We start from the raw sequence: 14041 nt of genomic DNA, 5'->3' as shown, positions 1-14041 counted from the left end.
ATCAATGGATAGGGAACAATCTGAGGGAAAGGCAGTAGTGATGGCTTGAGGTTTCTGTCTCCAGTTCAACCAGAAAATCTCAGCATTTATATGCTTTATATAAGGTCTTTCAGCTTGAATATACATATAATTGATAGAATCACTAACTTAACGTTTCTCAAACTTTAATCATTGAATATTAAGGGAAACTGCAGTGTGCCAGCTTGCTCTAAAACCTAATCCCAAATGGTATATATAGTATTTAGAACTTAATGTTTGCTGGCTTTAGTTAAGTTTTAATTGTAATAAAGAAAGAGCATACATTTTAAGAAAATCATGCAATGCTTCTTTTGCTAAATTTTCCACACATTTGGGAAGTTAGGATTTGGCTCAAATTCCAAACCCTCTGTCTGCTTGGTGGCAGCTCATCCACACTGAAGAAATATTCTAGGAAAAGATAGCCGAGCTCATGCTTACCAGCGTTGGGTACCTGGTGATCTGCATGACGTCATACAGCAAGTGAAAACCCAGGTGTTCTTGGCTGTTTAAACCAAAATCTAAAAAGACCCCGTCCCCCTAGGCCAGGCATTTAATGTATTCAGACCAATCATCTATTGATCTCTCTTGAATTGGCACTACTGTTACTACTAGCTGCCATCATTTTGGAAACTTTCTGTGTGCCAGGGATTGTGCTAAAAGGCTACATCTAATCCTCCCAACAACCGTGGAAGTGGTTCTGTAATTATCCTCATTTTACTACTGGAGAAACTGAATTCAGGTTAAATAACTTGCTGAAGTCATGCAGACGGCAAGTGTCAGGGATAGGGTTTAACCCAAGTCTGACTCCAGTTCCAAAGAAAGGCGATGCCAAAGAATGTTCAAACTACAGCGAAATTGCACTCATCTCACATGCTAGCAAAGTAATGCTCAAACTTCTCCAAGCCAGACTCCAACAGTACATGAACTGAGAACTTACAGATGTTCAAGCTGGATTTAGAAAAGGCAGAGGAACCAGAGATCAAATTGCCAACATCCACTGGATCACAGAAAAAGCAAGAGAGTTCCAGAAAAACATCTACGTCTATTTTATCGATTATGCTAAAGCCTTTGTGTGGATCACAACAAACTGTGGAACATTCATAAAAAGATGGGAACACCAGACCACCTGACCTGCCTCCTGAGAAATCTGTATGCAGGTCAAGGAGCAATAGTTAGAACCGGGCATGGAACAGTGGGCTGGTTCCAAATTGGGAAAGGATTATGTCAAGGCTGTATATTGTCACCTTGCTTATTTAACTTATATGCAGAGTGCATCATGCAAAATGCTGGGCTTGATGAAGCACAGACTGGAATCAAGATTGCAGGGATTAATATCAATAACCTCAGATACACAGATGACACCACCCTTATGGCAGAAAGCAAAGAGGAACTAAAGAGTTTCTTGATGAAAGTGAAAGAGGAGAGTGGAAAAGCTGGCTTAAAACTCAACATTCAGAAAACTAAGATCATGGCATCTGGTCCCATCACATCATGGCAAATAGATGGGGGAAACAATGGAAACAGTGACAGACTCTATTTTCTTGGGCTCCAAAATCACTGCAAATGGTGACTGCAGCCATGAAATCAAAAGACTCTTGTCTTGCCGCTTGGAAGAAAAGCTATGACCAACCTAGATAGCATATTAAAAAGCAGAGACATTATTTTGCCAACAAAGTCCGTCTAGTCAAAGCTATGGTTTTTCCAGTAGTCATGTATGGATATGAGAGTTGGACTGTAAAGGCTGAGTGCTGAAGAATTGATGCTTTTGAACTGTGGTGTTGGAGAAGACTCTTGAGAGTCCCTTGGACTCCAAGGAGATCAAACAAGTCGATGCTGAAGGAAATTAGTCCCGAATATCATTGGAAGGACTGATGCTGAAATTGAAACTCCAATACTTTGGTGATCTAATGCGAAGAACCGACTCATCCGAAAAGACCCTGATGCTGGGAAATACTGAAAGCAGGAGGAGAAGGGAACGACAGAGGATGAGATGGTTGGATGGCATCACCGACTCGATGGACATGAGTTTGAGCAAGCTCTGGGAGTTGGTGATGGACAGGGAGGCCTGGAGTGCTGCAGTCCATGGGGTCACAAAGAGCCGGACACGACTGAGCGACTGAACTGAACTGACTGAACTACCAAGCGAAACTATTATTTTAGAGATGACCAGGTTCTGATCATTGATGTCTCACTGGCTCTTGCGCTGTATTATAAACCAGCAGGTAGCTTCCGCGCCAACGCGTGCGCAGACTTCACCCTCCGCCCTTTCCTTCCCCACTTCCTTCTCTAATTGCGCAGGTGCGCTCCCGATAGGAGGCGGTGCTGGCGACTCCGCGAAGGGGAGCCTTGGGCACGCTTTGGGCCAGCAGTGCGCGTGCGCGGGGCTAGAGCCACCGACCGTCACCGGCGGAGATGGCCGCCGCCGGGGAAGCTTCGTCGGAGCCGGCGGCTTCAGAACAACCAACGGAGCTGTCTGCCTCAGTGCGGGCGAGCATCGAGCGGAAGCGGCAGCGGGCGCTGATGCTGCGCCAGGCCCGGCTGGCGGCCCGGCCTTACCCGGCGACGGCAGCTGCAACTACTGGAGGTTTGGGCCCTTGGCGGCGCCTGCCTCTTCTCTTTTCTGGGGGACCGGGGGCCGCATCCTGGATGGGGCGTCCCTCTCGCGTCTGAGCGCAGACGCTTGTGCAGGCCCGGGTAGGGGCGGGTGGAGGGGGTAGCGGAGGGGGGTAGGGAATCCGCTCGTCGGAGATTGTCACTGCGGACTGCCCAAGACCACAAGGCGACCCTGACTCCCAGCCCTGGCCTTTCCTCCCTGCCTTGGGTGGTCCAGCTACCGTCCTTAGTTTGGGGATACAGCCTCCCTCGCCGTCTGGAGGTGCCAGCCAGTGTCTTAGCTCTCCCTCTCTGCTCTCTTCCTGCAATTGCCACGGGTCCCAGGGGGTGGTCTTTGTGTAAAGCTTTTAGACCTTATAGCACATTTGAGTAGTAGTCCTGCACCAGCTCCTTCATGCCTCCGTATAACACGGGCTGATACGCAGTGCTTGCTACGTGCTGGGGGCAGGCAGACACTAGCTCCTGCCTTCCTGGGGGGAACAGAGTGGCACCTGTTGTGCTTCACGTTTTTCAGCTTGGCTAATTTGATTCAAACAGCTAACCTGGAATTATTTAGGGCAGGGCTTGTTATCCGTATTGTACTGAGATGGTAATTGAGGATCAGTAAAGGAAAGGGGGTTTGCTCAGGTTCATCCCAGTAAGTGCAAAGGCTAATCAGGACTAGAACTCGGGTCTAATCTGACCCTGGATTCAGGGCCTTTCCTTGCTCACTAGTTGCCTCTGCTATACTAGGCATTTCTCTCACTCTTAGGATGAAGGGCTGTTATTCTTGCTTGGATTTCATCTTTTTTCTTAGAGCAGCACTTGGCTGCCTATTTCTTTGCCTATCATGTAATTCTCCAGTGGGGGTCAACTAATCATTTTCCCCAGAGAAATACAGTTTGGTTGACATGTGGTTCTTCAGCACTGCCTCTGTAATGTGAAGCACCTGTGTTCGTAAACCTGTGTCTAAACCTACTTGAGCAGTTGAGCTCGGTCAGAACTGTGTCATCTACTCCCCCTTCTCATCAGCCAGAAGAAAGGCAGAGTGAAAACAGCTAGCTGCATGTCTATATTCATTCATACTGACACTGAATCTGCACATTTTGACCACTTTTAAGCATTCTAGGGTCAGGACAAAATGTTCTTCATCTGCATGGATTAATTCATGTTCACGATTCCATAAAGATTTCTAAAATGTGTAAAATGGCTATGGAACAGGGGTGCAAAGTAGAGCATAAAGTGGTATTAAATGTCTGATAATGGAAAGCAAGGCGGCATGAATATCTTGTAAGATTTCTTGGGCATTTACTAAAGAACTGAATTGTGTTGTTGCATTGTAGACAACCTGTGCTTCGAGTTAGTTAGGTGCTGAGATTTTTGTTCTTTGTCATACTTTTATTTCCATATGTATAGTTTTCATATTCTGTGTGCGCTATGACATATGCCTTGAAAAAGACCGAGAACTTGCTTAGAATGTGTTGCTAGAGTAGTGCTAAGGTCCTGGGGAAATACAAGGCATAGCAGTAGAGAGAAATGGGGTTTGTTTTTGGCATGATTTAGCCTCGCTCAGGATCCTGCTCTAATTATAGTCTTAATAACTACAGCTTCCCTTCTTCTTATAACATTCATGGAATCAAAATCATATTCTGGTACATTTTCTATCCAGTCAGTAAATATTCATGGAATGCTAAACTATTTTTCAGAATGACAGAGATAAAAGTGCTCAGGCTAATGCAGGGATATAAGGAGATAAATGGGCGATATAGTAAAGTATGAAAATTGCTGTTAACTGTAGAAATAGGCTTATTATACTCTAATCCCTTTATATAATAGAAAAAGAAATTGAGGCCAGGGAAGGTGAGTGATTTAAGCAAAATAATACCTCTTTGTCTTAAAGAATTAGTTACACCATAAACTAATGTAAAATGCACTTATCTGAATTTTACCTGTGTGAGTGCTCATGTCTAATACCATGGCATCAATGTCGTGTACTGACACTTCCAGAACCGTAGGCGCTTCCCCACTGTCACTTCCTAGTCAGTTACTCACCCTCAGAAGTAACTACTCTTCTGATGGTTTGATTAGTACCATCTGTTTTTGAACATTATGTAAATGGAATCATACAGTATCTGGCTTCTTTTGCTCAAAGTAATACCTGAGAGCTTCATCCCTGCTGTTGCATGTGTTGGTAGTTTGTTCATTTGTATGTTCTATAGTACTCTTTTATGTTGTTATATTGTAGTTTTCCACTTCCCTTTTGATGGAAATTTGGGTTCTTTCCAGTTTGGAGCTATTAAAATGAAAACATTTGTGAGCATTTTGATATATGTTTTATGGTGGACATATGCACACATTTCTATTGCATATATACCTAGAAATGTAATCCTGCTCCTAGGGGAAATGTATATTTAGCTTTAGTATACGCAGAATATATCATGAGAAACGCTGAGCTGGAAGAAGCACAAGCTGGAATCAAGATTGCTGGGAGTAATATCAATAACCTCAGATATGCAGATGACACCACCCTTATGGCAGAAGGTGAAGAAGAACTAAAGAGCCTCTTGATGAAAGTGAAAGAGGAAAGTGAAAAAGTTGGCTTAAAGCTCAACATTCAGAAAACTAGGATCATGGCATCCGGTCCCATGACTTTGTGGCAAATAGATGGGGAAACAGTGGAGACAGTGGCTGACTTTATTTTTGGGGGCTCCAAAATCACTGTAGATGGTGATTGCAGCCATGAAATTAAAAGACGCTTACTCCTTGGAAGGAAAGTTATGGCCAACCTAGACAGTATATTAAAAAGCAGAGACATTACTTTGTCAACAAAGGTCTGTCTAGTCAAGGCTGTGGTTTTTCCAGTAGTCATGTATGGATGTGAGAGTTGGACTGTAAAGAAAGCTGAGCATTGAAGAATTGATGCTTTTGAACTGTGGTGTTGGAGAAGACTCTTGAGAGTCCCTTGGACTGCAAGGAGATCCAACCAGTCCATCCTAAAGGAGATCAGTCCTGGGTGTTCATTGGAAGGACTGATGTTGAAGCTGAAACTCCAACACTTTGGTCACCTGATGCGAAGAGCTGACTCATTTGAAAAGATCCTGATGCTGGGAAAGATTGAGGGCAGGAGGAGAAGGGGATGACAGAGGATGAGATGGTTGGATGGCATCACCGACTTAATGGACATGAGTTTGGGTAAACTCTGGGAGTTGGTGACGGACAGGGAGTGCTGGCGTGCTGCAGTTCATGGGGCCGCAAAGAGTTGGACATGACTGAGGAACTGAACTGAACTGAGGCATTGTCAAACACTCATTATATCAATTTAGAATCTTACCAGCAATGTATAACAGTCTCAATACCACATCTTCATTTGGTATTGTCAGTCTTTTTCATTTTGAGTATTCTGGTTGGAGTGGTGGTATTTCATTATGGTTTTAATTTGTATTTTCCTAATTTCTAATGATAGACATTTTTCTTGTGGTTACTGGATATTTGCATGTTTTCATTTGTGAAGTTTCTCTTCAGGTCTTTTGCCTCTTTTAAAGGCTCTGTTTTTCTTTTACTGAAGTGAAAGTGTTAGTTGCTCAGTTGTGTCCAACTCTTTGCGATCCCTTAACAGTCTGTCAGGCTTCTCTGTCCATGGGATTCTCCCGGCAAGAATACTGGAGTGGGTTGCCATTCCTCTTCTCCAGGGCATCTTCCTGACCCAGGGATCAAACCTGGGTCTCCTGCATTGCAGGAGGATTCTTTACCATCTGAGCCACCAGGAAAGCCTGTTTATAGGATTTCACTGTATATTCTGGATATGAGTCTTTTGTCAGATATACATATTGCAAATAGCTTCTGCCAATTTTCATCTTGTCTTTTTACTCTCATAATGGTGTCTTTTGATGAATAGAGGTTCTAATCGTTTTTTTTTTCTTTATATATTTTATTGAAGAATAGTTGACTTACAATGAATGTTTCAGGTGTACAGTGAGGTGGTTCAGTTATACATATACCCGTGTGTTACTTTTCAAGTTATTTCCATCATAGGTTATTACAAGGTATTGAGTATAGTTCTCTGTGCTGTATGGTAAACCTTTGTTGCTTGTTGAATATCTATTTTTTTAAAAATTAGAAATCTAGCATTCTGTTCGTACTAAGACAAGCAAGTGGATTCAAACTGTCATAAACTTTTTAGTTAGGCAAAATTCATGTTTTCTAAAATTATTATACATACTGTTTATATATTTGTATATAAAAGCTTTTCTACTACACTTGATAAAGGCTTGAAAAAGAACATAAAAAAAGATGGAGAAATTGGAAAATTAAATGAAATGGGAGCACCGAATATGAAATAGAAGTGTGAAACAAACTCGATAAAAGTAAAAGATCATCATTAGTCCAGTTGTTTTTAAACATGGCTGCTCATTAGAAACATATCTGGAGCTCTGGCAAAGAATAGCAATACCTGGGCATTTGTATTTTTCAAGAAATTCCAAGATAATTCTGATATATATCTGGATTTCAAAAAGTGATTACAGGTTTTTCTATTAAATGGTAGTTAGGGTGATATATGGAGAAGACAATGGCAACCCGCTCCATTACTCTTGCCTGGAAAGTCCCATGGACAGAGGAGTCTGGTAGGCTGCAGTCCATGGGGTCACGAAGAGTCGGCCACGACTAAGTGACTTCACTTTCACTTTTCACTTTCATGCATTGGAGAAGGAAATGGCAACCCACTCCAGCGTTCTTGCCTGGAGAATCCCAGGGATGGGGTCTATGGGGTCGCACAGAGTTGGACATGACTGAAGTGACTTAGCAGCAGCAGCAGGGTGATATAGAATTCTATTATTTTTCTGTTGCCCAATCATGATACAACAGTATTGAGTAATAGTTACATAACCACAGTAGTAAGAGATGTTTGTCAGTTTTCACAGTCAATAGCCAGACAAAAAATAAAAAATAGTTACAGTTGCAAGCCATAATGGGAACAAGATTAACTTAACAATATAGTTACATACAACTTGGGAGGTCAAGCAGAGTGATGTGGTAAGTGGAAGTGTGTACATGAACATTTTCATCGGCCTAACCAGTCTGTCTTTTGCTTGATGCATTTAATCCATTTACATTTAAGGGAATTATCAATATACATGATCCTATTACCATTTTCTTAATTGTTTTGGGTTTATCTTCTGTAGGTGTTTTCCTTCTCTTGTGTTTCCTGCCTAGAAAAGTTTTTTTAGCATTTGTTGTAAAGCTGGTTTGGTGGTGCTGATTTCTCTTAACTTTTGCTTGTTTGGAAAGCTTTTGATTTCTCCATCAAATTTGAATGAGAATCTTGGTGGGTAGAGTATTCTTGGTTGTAGGTTCTCCCCTTTCAACACTTGAAGTATATCGTGCGGTTCCCTCTAGTTTGTAGAGTTTCTGTTGAGAAATCAGCTGATAACCAGATGGGAGTTCCCTTGTATGTTATTGGTCACTTTTCCCTTGTTCCTTGTAATATGTTATCTTTGTCTTTCACTTTTGTCATTTTGATTACTGTGTGTCTTGGTGCGTTCCTCCTTGGGTTTATCCCGCCGAGGACTCTCTTTCCTGGACTTGGTTGACTATTTCGTTTCCTATGTTAGGGAAGTTTTCAACTATTATCTCTTCAGATAGTTTCTCTGGTCCTTTCTCTCTCTCTCTCTTCTCCTTCTGGGACCCCTATAATGCGGATGTTGGTGTGTTTAATGTCCCAGAGGTCTCTTAGGCTGTCTTCATTTTTTTTTTTTTTTCGTTCTGTTTTCTATATTCTGTTCTGCACCAGTGATTTCCACTATTCTGTCTTCCAGGTCACTTACCCATTCGTCTGTCTCAGTTATTTTGCTGTTGATTCCTTCTAGTGTATCGTTCATCTGTGTTCATTTATTTTTAGTACTTCTGACTCTTTGGTAAACCTTCCTTGCGTCTTCTCCATTCCTTTTCTGAGATCCTGGATCATCTTCACTATCATTCTGAATTCTTTTTCTGAAAGCTTGCCTGTCTCCACTTCATTTAGTTGTTTTTCAGGGGTTTTATATTGTCCCTTCACCTGGGACATAACTCTTTTTCATCCTGATTAACTTTTTGTCATGTGATTTTTGTTCTAGCTGCTGTGGGATTGTGGTTCTTCTTCTTCTGATGGTCTTATACATGTGTTCCCTGGAGAAGGAAATAGCAACCCACTCCAGAATTCTTGCCTAGAGAATTCAATGAACAGAGGAGCCTGGCAGGCTACAGTCCACGGGATTGCAAAGAGTCAGACATGACTGATTGATACTTTCACTTTCTGGTGAATGAGGCTAAGAGGCTTCTGTGAACGTCCGTCTCCTTGCGGCTTCTTTGTCTGTGGACATGCGGTATCTTTTTTGGTGGGTTCTAGTGTTCTCCTGTCCTAGTTGTTCAACAGCTAGTTGAGATTTCGGTGCTTTTGCAGGAGGAGATGAGTACACATCCTTCTACTCCACCATCTTGTTAAAATTTGAAGTTATAATAATTTTCAGTCAAGTTCAATTAAACAGTTTTTCTCTTATGGTTGATACGTGTATGTCATGTGTAAGAAGTTTTTGGCTACCTCAAGTTCATAAAGTTATTTTATGTTTTCTTCTAGAAGCTTTATTTTACCTTTTATGTTCAAGATTGTGATCCATTTAAAAATTGTTCTGTGTCTATTGTATGTGATAGAATCAAAGTTCATTTATTGGACTGACCATCTTTTCCTCACTGTTTTGTAGAAGTGCCTTAGTCATAAATTCTAGCATCATTTATTGAAAATACTATCTTTTTCTCACTGAATTGCCTTGGAGCCTTTGCTGTAAATACGTGTAGACCTATTACAGGACTCTATTATACTGGTCTCTTTGTCTTTGTTTCAGTACTACGCTGTCATAATTACTGAAGCTTTGTAGTAAATCTTTAAATCTGGGTAGTGTAAATGCTCTAGTTTTGTTCAGGATTATCTTGGCTATTCTGTGTTCTTTGTATTTACATATAAGCATTAGATCAGCTTGTCAGCTCCCATTATTCCTCCCCACCCACAACACACACATGCAAGCACCTACTAGGGTTTCGAGTGGGATCACATTGAATCTTTAGGTGAATCTGGGGAGAAGTGACTTTGATTTCTGTTAGTGGTGTTTTTGACGTTTTACACGTCTATTCCTAGGTATTATTTCTTGACTCTAATTGCAGATTCCTGTGGATGTCCTCTATTACACAATCACATCATCTGTGAGTAAATGCGGATTTACCCTTTCAGCCTTTACGCTTGTCTTGTTCTCTTGCCATATTACGGTGACTGGGGCCTCAGTATAACGTTGAATAGAAGTGATAATAGTGGACATCCTTGTCTTGTTTGATATATATTACATTTTTGAAAGTTCCTGTTTATACACAAGGGAGCATATGGGCTTACCTGGTTCATTTCTTGACCACTTCTTAACTTTTATAGGCATGGCTAATGTAAAAGCAGCCCCAAAGATAATTGACACAGGAGGAGGCTTCATCCTGGAAGAGGAGGAGGAGGAAGAACATGCAGTTGGAAAAGTTGTTCATCAACCAGGTAAAGTGGGTTTTCAAAAAACAGATATCTAGATTGGTCATTTTGAATAACATGCGTGATTTTTTGCAAACTGATGTTAAAAAATGACACATTTAGTCAGTGAGCAAGTTGACTTTATAAGAATGATGAAATTTGGCAGTTTTGCTAGTAGATTAAAAATTAAACAAATTTGGCAGATTCATTTAAAAATGTGGTTTATATGCTTAGAGTTGATGCTCTCGGTCTTATAATAGACAGGTTGATAGAATAAATACTTAAAATTATCTTGATAGGTTGAAATGGGGGTCTTGAATGCAAGAGATAAAATTTAGCACATTCTTTCTTATGTTTAGAGGAAAAGTGGTTTCCCCATTTCTCAAATATTCTTTCAGGGCTTTCTTTTTAACGGCTACATAGTACTCCATTTGATGGCTGTACCATGGTTCATTGAAATGCAGCTCTTTTGTTTCTTTTCTCTATTCTAATAATTATTACTGCAGTGAATATATTTGGAGATAAACTTTTGTCCAGCTCTCTGATTCACAGCAGTAGGGTAACTGACCCAAAAGTATGTATACTTCTGGTAAAGTTTACATATTTAAAAAAAAGTTAACATGTATAGAAGCAGTAAACAACCTAAAAGCAAATCAACAAATGGATGTATTTTTCCAAATGAATTAACACATATTGAAGAGGGGGAGGACAGAAGGAGCTAGTCCAAATGATTTATGAGCATAGCATTTGACAGTGTATCCTCAGTTTGAGATAGGTGGGGTAAGGGGAAAAACTACAACATTCCTGAACTCATAGAGTGATATGAGGGAAGCAACTTTGAAATTATTTTAGACGTATTATTGGCTCAAATAGACGAATGTATTTCTTGATGTTGGGAGCCAGGGTTCTCATTGTGGAAGAAAGGACATACAAACGTAGAATGGGAGAAGGCAAGAAAGAACCCTATGGGAATGGATCAAAATTAGATAGATTAAAATCATGGGTATGAACTCATGATTTCTGAAACATGTATATCTGTATGTGTAAACTAATAAATGTACTCAGTAAAGTTTCAGGAAACAAAATCAATACACTGAAATCTGTTGCATTTCTGTACATTACTAGTGAGCTATCAGAAAGAGAAATTAGGAAAACAGTCCTATTTACAACTGCCTATTTATCAGAAATAATAAAATACCTAGGAATAAATCTAACCAAGGAGGTGAAATACTTGTACACTGAAAACTGTAAGACAAAAATGAAAGAAATGGAAGAAGACACAACTAAATTGAAAGACATTCTATACTCTTGGGTTGGAAGAGTTACTAATCTTAAAATGTCCATAGTACCTAAAGCAATGTACAGAATCAGTGCAGGCCCAGCCAAAATTCCAATAGCATTTTCCCACAGAAATAGAAAAAATTTTAAATTCATATGAATAATGAAAGACCCTGAATGGCCATTGAATCTTGAAAAAGAAGGACAGAACTGGAGACCTCATGCTCCCTGATTTCAAATTATATTTCAAAGCCATCATAATGACAATAAGTATGATATTGGCATAAAAACAGACACATAGATCAGTGGAACAGAAGAGAGAGCCCAGAAAAAACCTACACGGATGGTCAGTTAATTTATAATAAAGGAGCCAAGAATATACAATAGAGAAAGGACATTAATAAATGGAGTTGGGAAAACTGGACATTCACATGGAAAAGAATGAAACGAGGCCACTGTCTTACATCATACAGTATAACTCAAAATGGATTAAAGATTTAGATGTAAGACAGACCGTAAAACTCCTAGAAGAAAACATGAAAAGCCCCTTGACATTGCTCTTGCTGATGATATTTTTGGATATGACACCAAAAGCAGAGGCGATAAAGGCAGAACCGTCATAATTGAAAATCTTTAAATAAATTATAGCTGATATATTTTTAAAAAATAAGAAAAAAACCCAGAACTGTTAAACAAGTGGGACTGCATCAAATTAAAAAGCTTCTACATAGCAAAGGAAACCTTCGAAAAGACCACCTACTGAATGAGGGAAAATATTTGCAAATCATACATCTGATAACTTGGATTTTGTTAGGGTTTGGAGATTAGTGAGATTAAGAAGTGCTAGACTATTAATTGACCTTCTTGTATTGGAAGTAGGTAAGGAGAGGCAGTGATAGGAATATGTTGAATGAATTATGAACAAATGACAACTCCATTTTTCTTCCCACTGGGGTTAGTGGTAGTTCTCAGAGTTGGGGCTTGGCAGTGGCAGTCATCCTGAAGACTTATTAGTAAAACTTTCATATTTGCTGATAAAAAGAAAACAGTTCTATAGGATAAAGATCCTTAGCTAGGTATTTGAAATCTTTTTAAAAAATTCTGCTTTACTTTACCTGGAGTAGTTTCTGTAGTGGGTGTTGAGGTTGTATAGCTAAGTACAATCTCTACCCTTTAGAGATTTTCAATCTAGTAGTGGAGACAGATGAAGAGGAAGCCATTTACCCTGTTCGTAGAAGGTGGAATGGAGTTTCCCACTTGAAAGTGAATTCTGTATTGTCTCTCTTTTACTCTTGTTTTGCTCTTTACTGTTCTTTTCTGTGTTGTATGTTATGTCCCTTATGTGTAAGCAGCTCCCCCATCTTGCTTCCGCCTTGGGACTAATCTCTGTACTCTCAGCAGTACTGTGGTGGGCTGCATAATGGCCCCCAGCAATGTCCACATTCTAATCACCCTGGAATCTGTGAATTTACTACCTTACAGAGTGAAAGGCACTTTGCAGATAAAATTAAGGTTAAAGACCTTGAGGTGAGGAGCTTATTCTGGGTTATCCAGCTGTAATCACAAGCATCCTTAAAAGTAGGAGAGAGGCAGGAGAGAGTCTGGGGTGGTGTGATTATGGAAGAAGTCATAGTGATATAAGAAGCTACAGTTGCTGGCTTTGAAGATGGAGGAAGGGAGCCGTGAGTCAAGGAATGCAGGTGGCCTCTAACTGGAAATGGCAGGGTGGTAGATTGTCCCTCCAAAACCTCCAGAAAGGAGTGCAACTCTGCCAACAACTTGCCTCTAGCCCACTGAGACCTGTGTCAAACGTATAAACTACAGACTGGGATAAAATAAGTTTGTGTTATTTTAGCCACTAAATTTGTAGTAATTTGTTATAGCAGCAATACAGAAGTATTAATAATACAAGTACTTTACATGTGGTTTGTGTTCAACAATACTGAATGAGTTGATAATTTTTTCCTTTATATTATTTCCTTTCTCATTTCTTTTTTCCTTTAAAATTTTTTTTAATAAGTGGGAGATTACTTAAAGTTTTATGTTGTCTTATGTAAATATTTGTATCAGTCATAAAATACATTTGTAAGCTAATACAAATAAAGGAAAATGTATTCTAATTACACAAAAAAAGGAAACTTAAGAATGAATTTTCCATTCTTTAGGACCTGTTATGGAATTTGATTATGTTATATGTGAAGAATGTGGTAAAGAGTTCATGGATTCTTACCTTATGAACCACTTTGATTTGGCAACTTGTGATAATTGCAGGTACTTATTTTTATTTCAGAGCATGTTCTAAATTACTGAAGTTTAACATTTGCATGTAGGTTTAGGGCAAAATAATGATTTGCTCCATTTGGATTCAGCATTTTCATAATAATTTTGTTTTTTGTTTTGGAAGTTTCCTAAAATTTCTGTGTTTTTCATTTTGCCAAAAAAATACAGGAAACCTATGCTTAGCAGTCATGCCATATCAATAGGAAGGATGGCCCTGTGTCTGCCGTGGATACATCCTTTTGCTTTTTTCTTTAACCATCTCCTAGTAGCAGGTTCCTAATCCTTCTCTTACCCCACCCCTAAGGATCCATTTGTTTTTTTCTTTCTTTGACCACCGTG

The 14041-nt window shown here is 39.8% G+C and overlaps 1 protein-coding gene across 3 annotated transcripts in view; it reads left to right on the top strand.

Annotated features, from left to right (window-relative positions):
- Positions 1-2330: 2330 nt before the first annotated feature.
- XPA (XPA, DNA damage recognition and repair factor) overlaps positions 2331-14041 on the top strand; it is a 29425-nt gene continuing 17714 nt past the window's right edge. Inside the window, exons 1-4 of one of the 3 annotated variants that reach the window (XR_009738084.1) lie at positions 2369-2602; positions 9802-9840; positions 10061-10171; positions 13588-13693. Coding sequence is in view for 2 of the 3 variants with exons in the window: in XM_061425748.1 (XP_061281732.1) it covers positions 2431-2602; positions 9802-9840; positions 10061-10171; positions 13588-13693 (428 nt within the window). In the remaining variant the exon portion in view is untranslated. Of the gene's footprint in view, positions 2603-9801; positions 9841-10060; positions 10172-13587; positions 13694-14041 lie in introns of all 3 variants that reach the window. The other 2 variants (XM_061425748.1, XM_061425749.1) reach the window with 2 other exon arrangements.

The sequence above is a fragment of the Bos javanicus genome, chromosome 8, assembly GCF_032452875.1.
Source record: "Bos javanicus breed banteng chromosome 8, ARS-OSU_banteng_1.0, whole genome shotgun sequence".
NCBI classification, from domain to species: domain Eukaryota; kingdom Metazoa; phylum Chordata; class Mammalia; order Artiodactyla; family Bovidae; genus Bos; species Bos javanicus.
This window is presented reverse-complemented; position numbering and strand designations above follow the sequence as displayed.